Source organism: Vipera berus (genome assembly GCF_964194415.1).
Source record: "Vipera berus genome assembly, chromosome: 1".
In the NCBI taxonomy this organism is placed as follows: Eukaryota; Metazoa; Chordata; class Lepidosauria; order Squamata; family Viperidae; genus Vipera; species Vipera berus.
This window is the reverse complement of record NC_138202.1, coordinates 329002482-329019515: the sequence shown is the minus strand read 5'-3', so window position 1 is coordinate 329019515 and position 17034 is coordinate 329002482. Positions and strand designations below refer to the sequence as shown.

General features: G+C 40.1%; 1 protein-coding gene across 1 annotated transcript in view; it reads right to left on the bottom strand.

The window, feature by feature from the left end:
- VRK2 (VRK serine/threonine kinase 2) overlaps positions 1-17034 on the bottom strand; it is a gene marked incomplete at its 3' end in the record, with an annotated part of 64529 nt that overhangs the window by 9566 nt on the left and 37929 nt on the right. The window contains exons 9-10 of the mRNA XM_081333468.1: positions 16252-16372; positions 3648-3706 (exon numbers count right to left, since the gene is read on the bottom strand). Of these exons, the coding sequence (XP_081189594.1) occupies positions 3648-3706; positions 16252-16372 (180 nt within the window). The remainder of the gene's footprint in view (positions 1-3647; positions 3707-16251; positions 16373-17034) is intronic.

Here is a 17034-nt window from a genome sequence, read left to right as displayed (position 1 = left end):
TCAAATGTCTGTGACAACTATAGATTTTTCCATTATACCAAATACACATATTTTATCAGGCATTTTCACAGAATTTACAGAAATAATGCAAACTATAACCATCGGTTACGTCATGGGCCACTTAAGTTCATTCTACTGACCAATTAAACAGATGAGCATTAACTTAATGTAGTTACTGTTTGGAATAAGTATCTGAAAAGTTGGTGTTTCTACAAGATTGCCAATAAATACACACCAGTTTATTTTATGCCATACCATATAACTTGAACATACTGTATTTAAATATGAAGTACAAATAACTTGAGATCATAGGGATAGTATTACTGAACTCCAGATTTTATTCTAGGATACATCTGAAAAAAAGAAGAAGATAGGGTAGGGATAGAAAACTCATATGTATACCTTTAAAGCTCACTTTAAAGTGAGCACATATGAGCAAACCCTTTACTTAGTATCTTAACCTAGCCCGCAAAGAACTGGAGACAAGCATATAGTGATTCATCAGTGTAAAGAAAAATAAACATTCACAATTTGCACCAAGGCTATTTGATTCAAGGTACAGTTCATGCTATCTCTGTCTTCTTATAACTTGCCTTATGATCTCCTGGCTTCCCTGTAGTGTTAACATTCAAAAATGCAATTATGTGGCTGCAATTACACCAGTAGCATGGTGGTGGTGGGGTTTCACCTTAAAACAAGTTCCAAAAGTGGATTGGAACTCAGGGTTATATTGCAAATCTTTTCAATATAACCACCAAAATGTTGCTTTATTTGAATGATACATTAAAAAATCCTAAGTATTTTATGTAGAGTGGAAACAATTTAGTAATGTTCAGACATTTATTTATTTTATTTTATTTTAATCCAATTTATATCACGCCCTTCTCCGAAGACTCAGGGCGGCTTACAATCTAAGCACAAATCAATGTGCTTAGCAATAGCCTTCATTCTATGTATATGCCTGCTTATTAGGGCTTTCGGGGGGCCCCCAAGTGGCATTATTATGAAGTCAGCTTATTGCCCCCAACAATCTGGGTCCTCATTTTACCTACCTCGGAAGGATGGAAGGCTGAGTCAACCTTGAGCCTGGTGGGACTTGAACCTGCACTAATTGCAGGCAGCTGGTGTTACTTAAGGAGGCATTAGCCCACTGCTCCACCAAGACATAATGGCTAAATGTGCATTCCACATATAATAAAGAGGATATCCAAAACAATTGTCTTAGTACAGTTATTCATTGAACAAAGGGGAGATAGCTATAAGGCCTAATGGCACTCAAAAGCTGAAATGAAGTCTCAGCCAACAGCAGAACATGACCAATCTTCCTGGGCTAAAAAGGTTATGTAGCCTCAGCCCTGTTTAATGCTTGGAGAGAAGACTACCAGAAAATTTCTGACCTATTGGAAGTCACAGAAAATCCTAAAAGAAGACAATGAGAAATTAAATCAATATTGTAGAAAAAAGTGCCTAGTCATCAAAAACGGGACCAATCTGAGGACATTTTAATCCTTTTATTTCATAAGATGGAAGCAGGGGTTTGTCAGCAAAAGTAACTTAGAATGAAATGAAAATAGGAAAGTCCAATGTAAGAAACTTGTCAAAAAGAAAAAAAAATGAAAGGACACCATCTCTCCAGAATGCTTGCAGTTGTTCAGACTCATAACCAGAAATCCAGCTACACAACTTAGATAATATTGTAAAGTCCAAAAAAAAAAACACCAAAGCAGTTTCTGTGAACTGTCAAACAAGCTACTGGTAAAAAAAAAACCCTTTATAAAAAGAAGACATAATATGGGTTACAACAAACAACATAGTACATTAATTGTGGGCAATTTGGGCTAAAAGTATTAATTATTAAAATTATAGAAATATCTTCTAATGAAGTTATAAACGGTTGGGTAGTAAAGGAGATAGGACATACAAAAAAATATCAAGACAGTGCAGAGAAACTAAATGAATTATCCTTACTACTGGATATGTATGACAATATTCATATTGGAATACACATAGAAACTCTGAAATAGTAACATAAATATTTCCTTGAAATTCAGTTGGCAGGACCAGATGGTATTCAGCCACAGAGAAGTCAAAATGTATAAATGCTGGTCTCTTAACAGTATTACATGTCCTTAAATCAACCTCTGTATTAGAAAAAGTAGTACAGGAAAATTCATCTTTAATCCAGGGAAAGTACAATAGTTAATAGTTTTAGGGAGCAACCTAAGAAGTGATAGGCTGCTTAGTTTATTATTTGTTTCAAGTGAACTATTAGAAGCATTAGCAAAATTTACAGTATCAAGCCAGTAGGACAAACCTTGCTGAGGAATGTTGTTTTTATAGAAACAATCCCACTAGGTTCAGGGTTTTTCTAAAAGTGTCAACAAGTCTCTTCTGAAGGAGACTGCAATAGACTTTGTTTACTTGAATTACCTAGTACTGATACCACTGCTGTTCATAATCCGGAGGTGGCTAATTTTTCTGATTACACCAAATAATTCAAGCCACTTAAAACAGATTACTCAAGAGTTTCCAGCAAGGGGAATTTGCATTAAAATAGCATATGTACTCATAGTGATTTATTTAACATTTTAATACTGCATTAAGAAAGTGCATTAACAAATAACTTTTAAGTAAGTAGACATGTCTTGGTGAATGCTATTCACTGTACAATTATGGGGACCAAAAAAACAACCCATTATCACATGTAGGTTGATGGGATTTCAGCCAGGTGATTGGAAATTTATTCCGTGATTGTGATGGAGGTTCAGTATCAATACTGAACAAGTATTCAACTGCTATGAAAAAAGGCAAATTCCATTTGGTAATCATTAGGAAATTTAAAAAGTGCTCTTAAACAGCATATACATTTGGCAGCTACATATATTTTGCAGAAACATTCTTTCCAGTAAGCTTTAAATGTCTTTTAACAAAATAATTTGGGTTTCATCAAGCTGAACAGTGTGCTGGTATATACTATACAATTACTGCATTTTGGCTTCTTGTGTGAACATTTTATCTCAGAATCATAGAGCAAGTTAAATTGAACAAACACAAGCAAGATAGCAACCTAGCAGCAGCACAGTATTTAGCAAGACAAAAGTACCTGTAGTATTCAGCATCTACTTGTTTCTAACTTCCTTTCAAAACCAACATCAGCCACTTATTGTGGGATTTGGGTGTTTTACAAAAAAAAATTAACATTAGCCAACTATCCCTTTCTCTCTCACTGGAAGAAGCATCCCTATAGCATATGTATAAAGCACACATCACCTTTTTTCTCTTTTAGCAAAACACCATAACAAGCTCAGATGACTGGTAAGTGGCAAAGGGTAAAAAGGTAGTTCACTTTTATGGAAGATTCTTTTCATTCAAAGTAACTCTAGAAGGCATTGCAGTATGCTGTGCCCAGCGAAAGGCAGAAGCAGGAAAGTAAGGGGAAAAGATTTTGACCAGGCCCATATCTTGATAAGCTTCAAGGAAAGAGAAGTGTGTCCTTTTTTCCTCTACCACTGTGAAGGTACACCTTTCAGCATTTTCAAGCCAAGTTTGAAATAGAAATATTGACCATTTGGAGTCATAAACCAGGCAATTTGAGTGGCCATCCTCCAGGGGGAAATATAATAATGCTCACATGTGTTTACACTTACCACAGTTTTCTCCTGCAGGAGCCCACCTTGTTACTGAATCTGGCAGTTCATCAAGCAGCCTAGAACCATAAGAATGAGCCACTTGTGAGATTGGGGGCAAAATGGTAATCCTCCCTTTGGAAATTAACAAGTTCTTTTCTCTTTGGGAACCAAGAATAATTAGTAAATCTCCCTCTCTTCTGTATTAACTCTTTACAGACAGCTATTAGACTACACAGAATTATGGCTAAGAAAATAAATTCACAAGAGCTCCCGCCAATTTTTTTGTAACTGTAAGAGAAGAAATTCATCCCAGGATAAATTTGCTTTCTTTCCTATTAGACTATAGATTAATAGCCGCATTTTAAAGAGTTCACTGATTCATCCTTGTTGCTCACAAGTAGATTCTATACACTGATAGTATTTGATAAATTGGCTATTCTTATTTATGCCTATTCGGTTCAGTGAGGCTTATCCCCAAGTAAGTATATGGAACACCAATCCATGGTAATTTCAAAACTGCACCAAATTAAGAGAGTTTCTTGCTTAATGAATTTATAAGTTAAACTGAACATTCTTTTCTATATCAGAGAATGTTATAGAAAAGATGATGCTTACCTATGAATCTGCTTCTTCTACCTTTTAAATTATCTCTACAAGGTAAGGACTGAGAAAACCTTGGGATATGTGCTTATCACAACCTTCAAATCTTCTTTAAAAGATTACTTTTAACAGAGGAAAATTAAAATATTATAAAGATAGACAAAAAATGGACCTCAAAGGTTCTAATATTTCAGCTTTTTTTCCCACTAGGAAGCCTCCAGTGGCTTTCACCTCCTATCCTGACATCATTAGCAAATTCCATACTATTCAGAAGCTGGTCTGAAATCAATATGTGTGTCAATTGCTTGCTTCTACAGGCTTATAGAACAACAATCCACCCACACACACCCATACACAAATTCAGTAAAAAAGGTAAAGATAAAGGTTCCCCCGCACATGCGTGCTAGTCATTTCCGACTCTAGAGGCCGGTGCTCATCTCCGTTTCAAAGCCGAAGAGCCAGCGCTTGTCCAAGGACGTCTCCGTGGTCATGTGGCTGGCATGACTAGACGCCAAAGGCGCACGGAGCACTGTTACCTTCCCACCATAGTGGTCCCTATTTTTCTACCTGCATTTTTACGTGCTTTCGAACCGCTAGGTTGGCAGAAGCTGGGATGAGTAACAGGCGCTCACTCTGCTACGTGGCACTCGGGATTCGACCCGCCAAACTGCCAACCATTTGATTGACAAGCTCAGCGTCTTAACCCACTGAGCCACCGGGTCCCCAAATTCAGTAGCCCAGCATAAACACATTATAGCCTTTACTACTAGAATGTACTGTACTAATCACTGGTCTAGATCACTGTCAGTTCCGTTATGCCCTAAAGGCAGGAATCCAAAAGAAAGAATTCATGGCAGAGGGTGACCAGCCTCTGCTTCAGCACATCAAGCAAAAGAGAGTTCACCACCTCTCATAGTAATCAGTTTCACAGTTTAAATGCTGTGAGAGAGAGAGAGAGAGAGAGAGAGAGAGAGAGAGAGAGAGAGAGAGAGAGAGAGAGAGAGAGAGACACTTGCGCTTTGCTTCCCCCCTGCGATCCCTAGCCAGTGCTACCATTGGCCCCGCTGGCCGGGAAGGCGTGCTGGACTCCCAGCTGCCATCAAGGCAATCAGCCCGCTCCTCTCCCATCGCCCGGAAGAGGTAAACAATTAGTCCCCATTGCTGGGTTTTTCCCCACATGCAGGGCTTACATTGGTGGCGGAGACACAGCAAGGGAGGGAGGGAGGGAGGGAGGGAGGGAGAAACAAGCTGCTCCCTCCCCAGCCCTCTTGCCTTTATTTTTTACTCAGGGCGGTGAACAGGGTAAATATAAAATACAAAGTACAAAAGTTAAAAGAGAATTAAATACAGAGCCCGAGCTAAAACAATAAATAATAGTGTAAAAAACCGCAATAAAAACCCCAACACATCCCCGATCAGGCCAGGCCGGCTTGTTCAAATAAAAAGGTCTTCAGATCGCATCGGAAGGAGCGAAGGTCAGGCGCCGTCCGGAGCTCAACTGGCAACTGATTCCATAAGTCCGGGGCGCCCACAGAGAAGGCCCTCCCCCTGGGGGCCACCAGACGACATTCTCTGACCGGTGGCACCCTGAGGAGGCCCTCTCTGTGGGAACGCACAGCGCGGAGGGAAGTTGACGCCGGCAGCAGGTGATCCCCGAGGTACTCCGGACCCATGCCATGTAGGGCCTTGAAAACCATTACCAAAACCTTGAATCTCACTCGGAAGACAACTGGTAACCAATGCAGCTCGCGGAGCAGAGGTGTAACATGGGAGTATCGGGAGACTCCCAAGACAACTCTCGCGGCTGCATTCTGTACCAGTTGGAGCCTCCGAGTGGTCTTCAAGGGAAGCCCCATGTAAAGAGCGTTGCAGTAGTCCAAACGAGAGGTCACGAGCGCATGAGTGACCGTACACAGGGCATCCCGGTCTAGATAGGGCCGCAACTGGCGCACCAGGCGAACCTGGGCGAAGGCCGCCCTAGTCACAGCTTGCTCCCCCTTGCCCGGGTCATGCTTCTTCGACAGTGCCTCCGCCCAGCGGGGCTCCTCCATCTCCCGCAGTGGGGACGTGACTGCCTCATCTGCAGGAGGCAAGCGAGAGCGTGAGCGAGGCTGTCCTGGGAAGGGCAAGTGGCAGAAGAGAAATGGGGGTGGCCTTTTTAGCAGCACCTCAACCGTGGTATGCAGTCAGACTCGCTTGCCAGGCTGCCAGCTCTGAGTGCTTAGCTAGCAGGCAGTCTGACTAACACGAAGGAGCTGCCCCAGATCCCAGGCTAGACGTTGGGATTGAGACCTGCCTGCTCCGTCCACTGCCTCCGCTTGCCTTCAGTGCCAGAGTAACACTGCTTTATCTGCATATTCTGATCGCAGCTATTTTGGCTACAGCCCAGGGACCTCAGCGAGATACAAAGGAATTGTTTGGAACCCGCAAGACAAGTGAGATCCAGAAAGTCCACAGCCTTAAAGCCCCTCCTCAAGAGAGACAGATATGCTTTAGTTCCGCTGCTCTATTTGCTCCGTCTGCTGATCTTTTCTGTCTCGCGAAGCTGTCATGCGAAGTATGGCTGTTAAGAGTTGTTGCAGGATCTCTCCCTCTATTGCTATGCCTGGCTGTGTCTTCAGCATATTTTATGTATGTATGATACATAAGATAACACTGCAAATATCCTTTTTTACCATATATATAAAGGTAAAGTTTCCCCCGCACATGCATGCTAGTCATTTTCAATTCTAGGGGTCGGTGTTCATCTCTGTTTCAAAGCCGAAGAGCCAGCGCTTGTCCGAGGACGTCTCCGTGGTCATGTGGCTGACATGACTAGACGCCAAAGGAGCATGGAACACTGTTACCTTAAGCTGGGACTGTTAAGGAATTTATTGTGCAGAGGTCTCCTTGTGCTACCAAAGAGTTGCACAGACAAGGAAGGGCACTGAGAGCAGTAAAAGTCACACACAGAAATACACTGAGTTCTAAAAGCAAAAAGTATTTTACTTTGAGGTGGTGTAAAAACAAAAATGCACAGTCAAAAATAAACAGTCCAAGTCATAATCCAAACTACAAAGTCTTCTTACCGGTCCAGAGGTCAATACACAGTTCAGGTTTACAACAGTAGTAAACCAACAGCATAGCAAAAACAGTAATAGTAGAGATCAGTGAATTCAGAGAGAGAAAGAAGCTACGTTCCTAGCTTCCTCTTATGGCCATGAGAACACTTACACACCCATTGGCCAATTAACTTCTTAAAGCCATAGCATTATGGTTAATATATTTTCAACCCAACATTGTAGGCTAGCACCATATGCCTAACATTCTCCCCTTTGGGTAGAATAATATATAACTCTTACAATCTTATGCACATTCTTTCACAATTAACATTGTGTTTCACAGCACTTTGTACCTTCGTAAAATGGTCTGCAATATTTACATCAGATGGACAATACTCTAACTGTATTAATTTATCTTTGACACATTGTCTGACATTTAAATAACGAAGATCAGTATGTTTAGATCTTGTTCTTACTGCAGCATTATTAGCCATCTTTATTGCAGCTTGATTGTCCTCATACACAATGAATGGATCATTTACATTTAAACCCATATCTAACAATAATTGTTTGTACACTAGCAGTTCTGTACATAACACTGATAGACATGAAAATTCAGCCTCCATTGTAGATAAGCTTATGTGTTTTTGTCTAATAGACTTCCATCCAATTAAAGAATCACCCAACATTACAGCCAACCCTGAGGTAGATTTACGACTGTTTGTATCAGAGGCAAAACTCGCATCTGCATATGCAGTAAGGATTAACTCACGATTTGGCTCTAAATATAACGAGTAGTGAATAGTTTGCTTCAAATACCTTAATACTCGTTTAGCTGATTGCCAGTGTCTAACAGTTGGATTATTGTTGTACCTAGCTAATTGATTTACACAGTAAGAAATATCAGGTCTAGTCCAATTACTCAGATACATAAGACTTCCTATCAAAGATTGGTACATAGTCTTATCAAATACAGGACTCTCAACATTAGTGTCCTTAAAATCCATAGCCATCGGAGTTTTAGCTGGTTTACACATTTCCATATTGTATCTCTTTAATAACTGAGATATTTTACTGGCTTGTGACACCTTAAAACCCCTATTCGTTTTCACAATATCTAACCCCAAATAGTGGCTAATTTCTCCAAGATTTCTAATTGTGAATTTAGTTTGCAATCTTGAAATGATAGTTTGTGCTTCTAACTCAGTTTTTGTTATTATTGCAATATCATCTGTGAATAATAAGAGAAAAGATAATGCTCCGTTGTGTTCTCTTCTAAACAAACAAGGATCAGCATTACTGGCTACAAAACCTATTGCACTTAACTCATTAACTAAACATGTATTACACTCATAGCCTGATTGTTTCAATCCATAGAGGCTTTTCTTTAATTCCCAACAATCATGGTCTCTATCACTGGTCAATCCTGGTGGTATTCTTAAATAAATAGTATGTTGCAATGGAGCATGTAGATATGCAGTTTCAACATCTACATGATTAACCATATATTGGTTTTTAGCCGCCCATACTAAAGCTGCTCTTAAAGTAGTTGCCCTTAGACTGGGTGCAAACACTTCGTCATAATCCTCAGTAGTTTGGGCAAAACCTTGTGCAACCAAACGTGCCTTATGGGTTATAGTTCCGTCTACACCCTTCTTTATTTTATATATCCATTTACAACCTATAGCTTGCTCACCAGGTGGCAGTTTTGCTTTCTGATAAACCTTAAGATTCTGCAAAGACTTCAACTCCCTGTTCATTGCAGCTTTCCATGATGCTTGTTCCTTTTCAGGATACATCCTGATCTCATCATAGTTAGATGGCCCTACACTAACTTGACATACTATACTAGCTTCATAGCGATCAGGTGGATGTCTGATACGCGTTGAACGCCAAGGAATTACAGGGCTTTGAATTTCTGACTCCTTTCCTTCCTCTGATTCCTCTTTTATCTCCCCTATCTCCTCTTCATCTTTTATATTTACAGGAGATGTATTATCATTACTAGTTACGTTATCAGAGGAGTCCTCAAACACTAGAGGATCAGTATTAACAGTTTCTTGCTCTAACCTATCCCAACCAACGTGCTCAAGGAATTTTGCACTAGCACTGTTATATACATTAGTTGTGCCTCGTTCCCAGAAACGATAGGATCTGTGGTTAGCTTCGTAACCTACGAAGTATAATTGCCTAGCCCTATGTTGGCCTTTACTCCTGAGTTGTGCAGGAATGTGGACCCAAGCTGGGGTGCCAAACGTGTGCAGGTAATCAAGGTTTGGTCTTCTACCATGCCATATTGTATATGGTATTTTACCAGTAGAAGTATTAGCACCTATATTCAGAACATGGTTTGCACATTTTGCTGCCTCCCCCCACAGTCTATCTGTTAAGCCAGAATCTCTTAACATGGTTCTCATCATGGCTTGTAACGTTTGCCCACGTCTCTCAACAAATGCATTATGTTGAGGTCTATAAGGGGCTGAATGTTTATGCTCAATGCCAGCTGATTGTAGCATATCAACAAAGCGCTTATTTGTAAATTCAGTACCATTATCAGTAATTATGCACTGAACCTTTCTCTTTGTTTTTCTCTCCACGAACTTCAGCCAGTTTGCAAATTGTTGGAAAGTATCTGCCTTTGACTTAAGCAGATAACAAAATCCATAACGAGAGTAGTGGTCCAATATACTTAAAATATAACATGACCCTCCTAAACTTTGTTTCATGGGTCCAATTAAATCAGCAAACACAACTTCCAAAGGTACAGTTGTTTTGAAGCTGTTTATCCTGTTTGCCGGACTTGCCTTACTCTTTTCCTGATTACAGGCATTGCAATTCAAATACTTACTACATGGCTTCAGTTTAATTCCCTCTACTAACTCAACTGTTTTACGTAGTGAGTTAAAGTTTACATGCCCTAACCGCCTATGCAATAAATGTATACATTCATCATGTGGCTTCTTGTTCTCACATATTGAGTTAGCTTTAACTGTACTAACCTGGTTACTTGTGAGAACGAATAAACCATTTTTCAAATTTGCAGTTACACAGGTTCCATTCCTCTCAATAGTGCATTGCTCCCCTCTGAATGTTACCACAAACCCAACCTTAACCAATTCCCTTACAGATAACAGGTTGAATCTTAGCTTAGGTATATATAACATAGGTAACTGTTCATCAATGCATGGACAATAGGAATTACCTTCACCAGAGGCCTTCATCCTCCAACCGTTTGCTAGTGAAACATATTGGTTGCTGTTTTTCATAGTAATAAACCTCTTTTTCACTTTAGTAATGCATTGTGAAGCCCCACTATCAACAACCCACAATTCATTATTTCTGGATGTTGGTTCATCAGAAATAGCCAAACCAATGCCCTTCTTAGCCTTCCCACTGCTATTCACATTCTGTTTTTTACCCTTTCTACAGAATTTGGCTATATGCCCTCTAGCCCCACAAGAATAACATTTCTTGACGTTGTAAGCAGTGGTAAATGGCTGCTCCTCTCGTGGCTGTGTCTCTCTCAGCTGGTCTCTGTCACGCCTCCTTCTGGACTCTTCCAGCAGTCTCCCAGTAATGTTAGTCAATGTCAGTTCCTCTCTGGTCAGGACTTCCAAAGAAGAAACATACTCATCATAACTCTCATCCAAAGATGACAGAATAATGTAGACCTGATGCAACTCTGAAAAAATCAGCTCCTTTTCATGAAGCTCTTGAAAAGTTGCCTTCATGTAATTTAAATGGGTCAGCATATCTCCATTCTTCTGCAGACGAGCCCTAAACAGCTTACGTGTAAGGTGTATATGTGCACCCACACTGTCACGAACATAAAGCCTTCGCAAAACATCCCAACACCTAGCAGCAGACTCCTCACCACGAATATGGACAAGCTGCTGGTCATTCAGTGTTAGTCCAATAATGCAAAGAGCTTTCTCATTGCTACGTTTAAAGTTGTCTAACTTCTTTGCATCCTCTTCGTCATCTGGATCCCAAGCAGTAGTATCTGGTGGGTTATTTACAACAGCCCATAGTCCTTCCTTGCGCAAAAGCAAGCAGCATTTCGTGGACCAGGAAACATAGTTTGTCCCATCCAACCGGGTTATCCAGGAGATGCCTGACAACAGTTCCTATGCCATTTTACACCAAATACAAACTCAGCTAGGAATACTGTGTGTACTTACTCTCAGTACAGGCCTGGGCCCATAACCAGTGTTAAGGAATTTATTGTGCAGAGGTCTCCTTGTGCTACCAAAGAGTTGCACAGACAAGGAAGGGCACTGAGAGCAGTAAAAGTCACACACAGAAATACACTGAGTTCTAAAAGCAAAAAGTATTTTACTTTGAGGTGGTGTAAAAACAAAAATGCACAGTCAAAAATAAACAGTCCAAGTCATAATCCAAACTACAAAGTCTTCTTACCGGTCCAGAGGTCAATACACAGTTCAGGTTTACAACAGTAGTAAACCAACAGCATAGCAAAAACAGTAATAGTAGAGATCAGTGAATTCAGAGAGAGAAAGAAGCTACGTTCCTAGCTTCCTCTTATGGCCATGAGAACACTTACACACCCATTGGCCAATTAACTTCTTAAAGCCATAGCATTATGGTTAATATATTTTCAACCCAACATTGTAGGCTAGCACCATATGCCTAACAGGGACGAGTAACAGGCACTCAGTTACGCGGCACTTGGGATTCGACCCGCCAAACTGCCGACCTTCTGATCGACAAGCTCAGCATCCTAACCCACTGAGCCACCGCGTCCCTAATATATATATATATATGTGGCCTGGACTGAGAGTATTAATTGGGGTTTTAATTGGATTTTAATTGGGGTTTTATATTTATTCAAGGTCTAAATGTAATTATTTTAACTGTTCTTAATTTTTGTAATTGTTGTATTGTTATTTTAAAAACCTTGTGAACCGCCCTGAGTCCTATGGGAGAAGGGCGGTATATAAGTCTAATAAAGATAAAGATCTTCATTTTAGTATTTTCTTATCTGTGGGAAACGGAAAAGAAGTGGCTCTTTGAGTGTTTAAGATTGCCGACCCCTTCATTTAGTGACTGTACAAAGTTATAACGGTACTGAAAAGAGTGACCTATGACCATTTTTCACACTTACATCCATTGCAGAAGCCCCACGGTCACATGATCAAAATTCAGATGCTTGGAAACTGACTCATGTTTATGACGTTTGCAGTGTTCATGTGATCAGCTTTCTGACAAGCAAAGTCAATGGGGAAGCCAGATTCATTTAACAATCGTGCTACTAGTTTAACCACTGCAGTGATTCACTTAACAACAGTGGCAAGAAAGGTTGTAAAAGGGGGCAAAATTATCTTAATAAATGTTTCACCTAGCAAAAGAAATTTTGAGCTCAATTGTGGTTGTAAGTCAAGGACCTGTACAGACATTCAGCCTATTTTTGTTTAATTGTTGTAAAAATCTATGTTTCACATTGTGCTTAGGCCTCGTTGTGTGATCTATGTTGTGCCAAAATATGAGGAGCTGCTTCTTTCCAAGTACAGATGTTTAACCATCACTTGTGGAATTTGTGACAGTGTTAAAACAAGTGGTACTTATGATTGATGCTCAGTTCTGGCCCTCGCAGCTTCCCTGAAATCATGTGATGGTGATCTGGACACTCAGTGTCTGGCTTCCAATTTCAACATCACAGCAGGCTGCAATCACATGATTGTAATTTCCAATGTTCCGATGTTTCCCACAATGGGGAAGCCAGCAGGAAGCGGTATATGAGGTTCTCACTTAACAACTTGCACAGTTTTTGCTTAGCAGCAGCAACTAAAACTGCTGTTGCTAAATGGTGTGGTTGCATGGCATCACATTATATAATTATGTTGCTTAAGGCAATACTAGTCCCAATTGTCACTCTTAAAGGACTATCTGTAGCACTAATAATTTAAGTGAAACAGATTAGCTTGCCTGTACTAAATCTGGGGTCCTCCTGTTGTTTTAGCTAATAATTCCTTTCATTCCAGAAAGACTAATGCCTGCTGGAATCCAAAGCCCTCTTTGGCAAAAAGCTGGCTTAACTCCAGACAACTTTAGCTTCACAAATTCTCCAGCAGATGTCTTCTTCATTCCTTTTGCCCAAAATCCTATTACTTGAGTTGTCAAATAACCAATATAGTCATTTGGCTTAACACTGCATCTTATCACTACATGTCGAGACTCTAGAAAGAGTACAGAGAAGAGCAACAAAGATGATTGGGGGACTGGAGGCTAAAACATATAGGGAACGGTTGCTGGAATTGGGTATGTATAGTTTAATGAAGAGAAGGGTGAGGGGTGACATGATAGCAGTGTTCCAATATCTCAGGGGCTGCCACAAAGAAGAGGGAGCCAAGCTATTCTCCAAAGCACCTGAAAGCAGGACAAGAAGCAATGGATGGAAACTAACCAAAGGGAGAAGCAACCTAGAACTAAGGAGAAATTTCCTGACAGTTAAAACAATCAGTGGAACAACCTGCCTCCAGAAGTGGTGAATGCTCCAACACTGGAAGTTTTTAAGAAGAGACTGGCCAGCCATTTGTCTGAAATGGTATAGTTTCCTGCCTGAGCAGGGGGTTGGACTAGATGACCTCCAAGGTCCCTTCCAACTACTACTTCTTCTTCTTCTTCTTCTTCTTCTTCTTCTTCTTCTTCTTCTTCTTCTTCTTCTTCTTCTTCTTCTTCTTCTTCTTCTTTATTATTATTATTATTATTATTATTATTATTATTATTATTATTATTATTATTATTATTATTATTATTATCTGACATAGAACTTACCCTTCTAATAAATATAAAGATGTTTCATATAAGAATTGAAAGGAGCCAAAGAGATATGCAATGAAATAATTATTTACAAAACATTTTCTCTGCATTAAGCTAGTTAATTTATATAATGTTGCCTCACACCAAGCGTGCTAATTAATCAGATAACAACTTAATGCAGAACTCATAACTACACAAGTACTTAACTTGAGAATAACCAAATCTGGGCCTTCAAAGCATGGGTCTACAATTTGTTCTTCTATCCACATTAGTAAGATAAACATTGGAAATGATGTTTAAATCTTTTTAGTAAAATATCAAGAATCCTGAAGAGCGTATAGGTGTGCATATAAGGTAAAGGGACTGTTAGGAAAGAGATATACCATCCTGTCGTGGGGTAAACTATTGAGTGTAGAATTAATATTTTTTAAGGATTACATTGACTGAATACTGAATTGCATTAAGAGGTAGGTAGTGGGGAATTGTAGTGATCAAGAGTTCTAAATGTGAAAATATTAAACAATACTGTACAAAGTCAACATTTACAGATACAATCTGTATTATCTGCAGCCTGCAGACTAACCTCCCTCCCTGTCTCTGCAGAGAGCCAGTGCCAAACTGAATGTGCAGATTGATTTCTTCAGAGCAAGCCCTCCCTATTGTGTACCTCTGTTGTGACTTGCCCTATTTAAAAGTTTGCTCCCTTGGCCACTTGTAACCCTCCACTGCAGCATAGCTGGTATATTATAAGACAAGAAACTGGCTGTGTGGGGCACAATAATTCACTTACTCAGGTCCCACAGTAAGGGCAGAGAGGCTGCCACATAGGTTCCATTTTGCTGGGGCTAATTACATGCTTTCAGGGAAGGAAGCAGGTGGAATTCCAATTTCATTTTGTTTTTCACACTTATGAATGGCCTTTCTGAAAATAGCCTTTAAAAAGAATGGAATAAACGGGAACAATAACATTGCATTAAAAAGCAAGGTATCAAGACCTTAAAAATAAAACTTACAACTTATCAACAACCTTTTTATTATCCAATAGTTAATCAATGCCACATGCAAACATGTGTAATAATTATACAAAGTCTCTCAAATAAATAGAATACTGTAGTTGTAATTAATAATTGTCCAGTTGTATTCAATGAGACGCTGCTGGAGTATTATATTCCAGAGCTTAGTTTGTATTTTAAAAATTCAAAACACCAAGATTCAAAATAGTAGGATAGAAACACTGCTGTACAGCCTGGTTTCATCTATTTAAATGAAAGAGGTATGCACTACAGAGTAGCGGAAAACGGATGGGAGTTAGGGTGGACAGACTTAAGCAATGGGATTCTCAGAATTAGCCATCTCACAATATTATTGTGACAGCATGTGACCCCCATCCTTGAAAGTTTCAAAAGCTTCGTAAGAATATATTCATTGGAGAACAAATGGGATCCAAGTGTAGGTGAATACATAGAGCACCTTTGCAGCAAAATTAGACTATCATTATCAACCTTATGATATTAAAGGAGTTCTCTAGGCTGTGATTGTTTAAGAAAAGTTCATTCACTGGGGATTAAATCTGGAGTGTAACACAAACACAAACACAACCATACATGGGTTCCTTCCAGTGACTAGGAATGCATTGCTGTTATCTGGTCACAGTCTGGCCCACATACGCTTGTTGGTAGAGTGACAACTGCAAAAAAACTTGTGCTTTTTCTCAAAACAAGTCAAATCTGTTATCCTCCTGGCAGCTTAGCAGAACCTTCTACTGCCACCTTCATTAGAGTTGCCAGCTGCTGCCCTTTACCATAAATAATACAAAAAAGGAGAGATAAGCAATTTGACTCCCTCAACAATAAGCTTGCCTTCCAATGGATTTTACAAAAGTGGGTCAAATATTAATTAAAATAAGAGCAATAAGCCCAGTTAATGTTGACTGTATTCCTGCAGTTCTTTCAGAAGTGCAACTTAGGGGCCAATGCTTTCCATCCACAGATCTATTTTATTTCATACAGCTAAAACCTAGGTTTGCTTTGATTTGCTGAAGGAGATTTTCCTTTTGGAGCGGGGGGGGGGGAGGAGGGAGAGGAGGAATTGATTCATTAGGAAGGCGATCCCTGCACAGACATATACCCCATTCTTTTAACCTGTCCTGCTTTGCAGAGTTAGGGCAGAAAATGTAATTAAATAAATAACACTTTTTTTACTTTGTTTTTGCAGCCTGCACAGCCTCAGGATGCTTCAAATTCTGCTCCCAGGGTAGACGTCTGCACATCCACTGCAACATACAGTAGCCCAAGATTTCAAGGTCCCCTCTTCGGGATGGTGCTAAATTAGGAATTTGAAGGAGAAAAGAGAAATTATTACTGGGCTAGTTTCCCCATCACCACCACCTTTAAAAAAAATAAAAAAATAAAAACTATAGTAATTTAACGCACTGGTTCAGCAAAAGAGGGAAGCGGGCGGAATTATGCAGTGTTTTTTCAGCTGTCCCAGGAACTCCAAACGGCCTGTCTTTTGGCTGCAATCCACAGACAGGCAGCGATTTGTTGCTCCTGGGGAGGGGCAGCTTCCACACCTCCCCCATCCCTTTGCTTGCCCTGTCACATGAACTTGATCCCCATGGCCTCTGACATGATCCAGACAGCCCATAACCCGGCACCAACACTTTTTCCAAGAGCCAGGCAGTAAAACAAAGAAATAAATGTCTGCTCCTAAATTGCTAACACATGTTCCAGGAAGTCCATGGGGTCCACATTGGTCATGCCGAGACCCTTCGAGAGCAGACTAAACAGTGATGGCCTTTCCTGCTCCACTAAACCAGAGCTGCTTGATGGCTGACAGCATGACAACAGTGCCCTCTAGTGGGCTTACAACTTGAGCAGCAACATCTGCACAAAGAGACAGGAACGCTTTCACATAGCTTGAAATAAATAAATCCCTGGGCTCTTTTTGTCTAAAGTGTTTATTCAGTTTAAATCTAGCTTTAT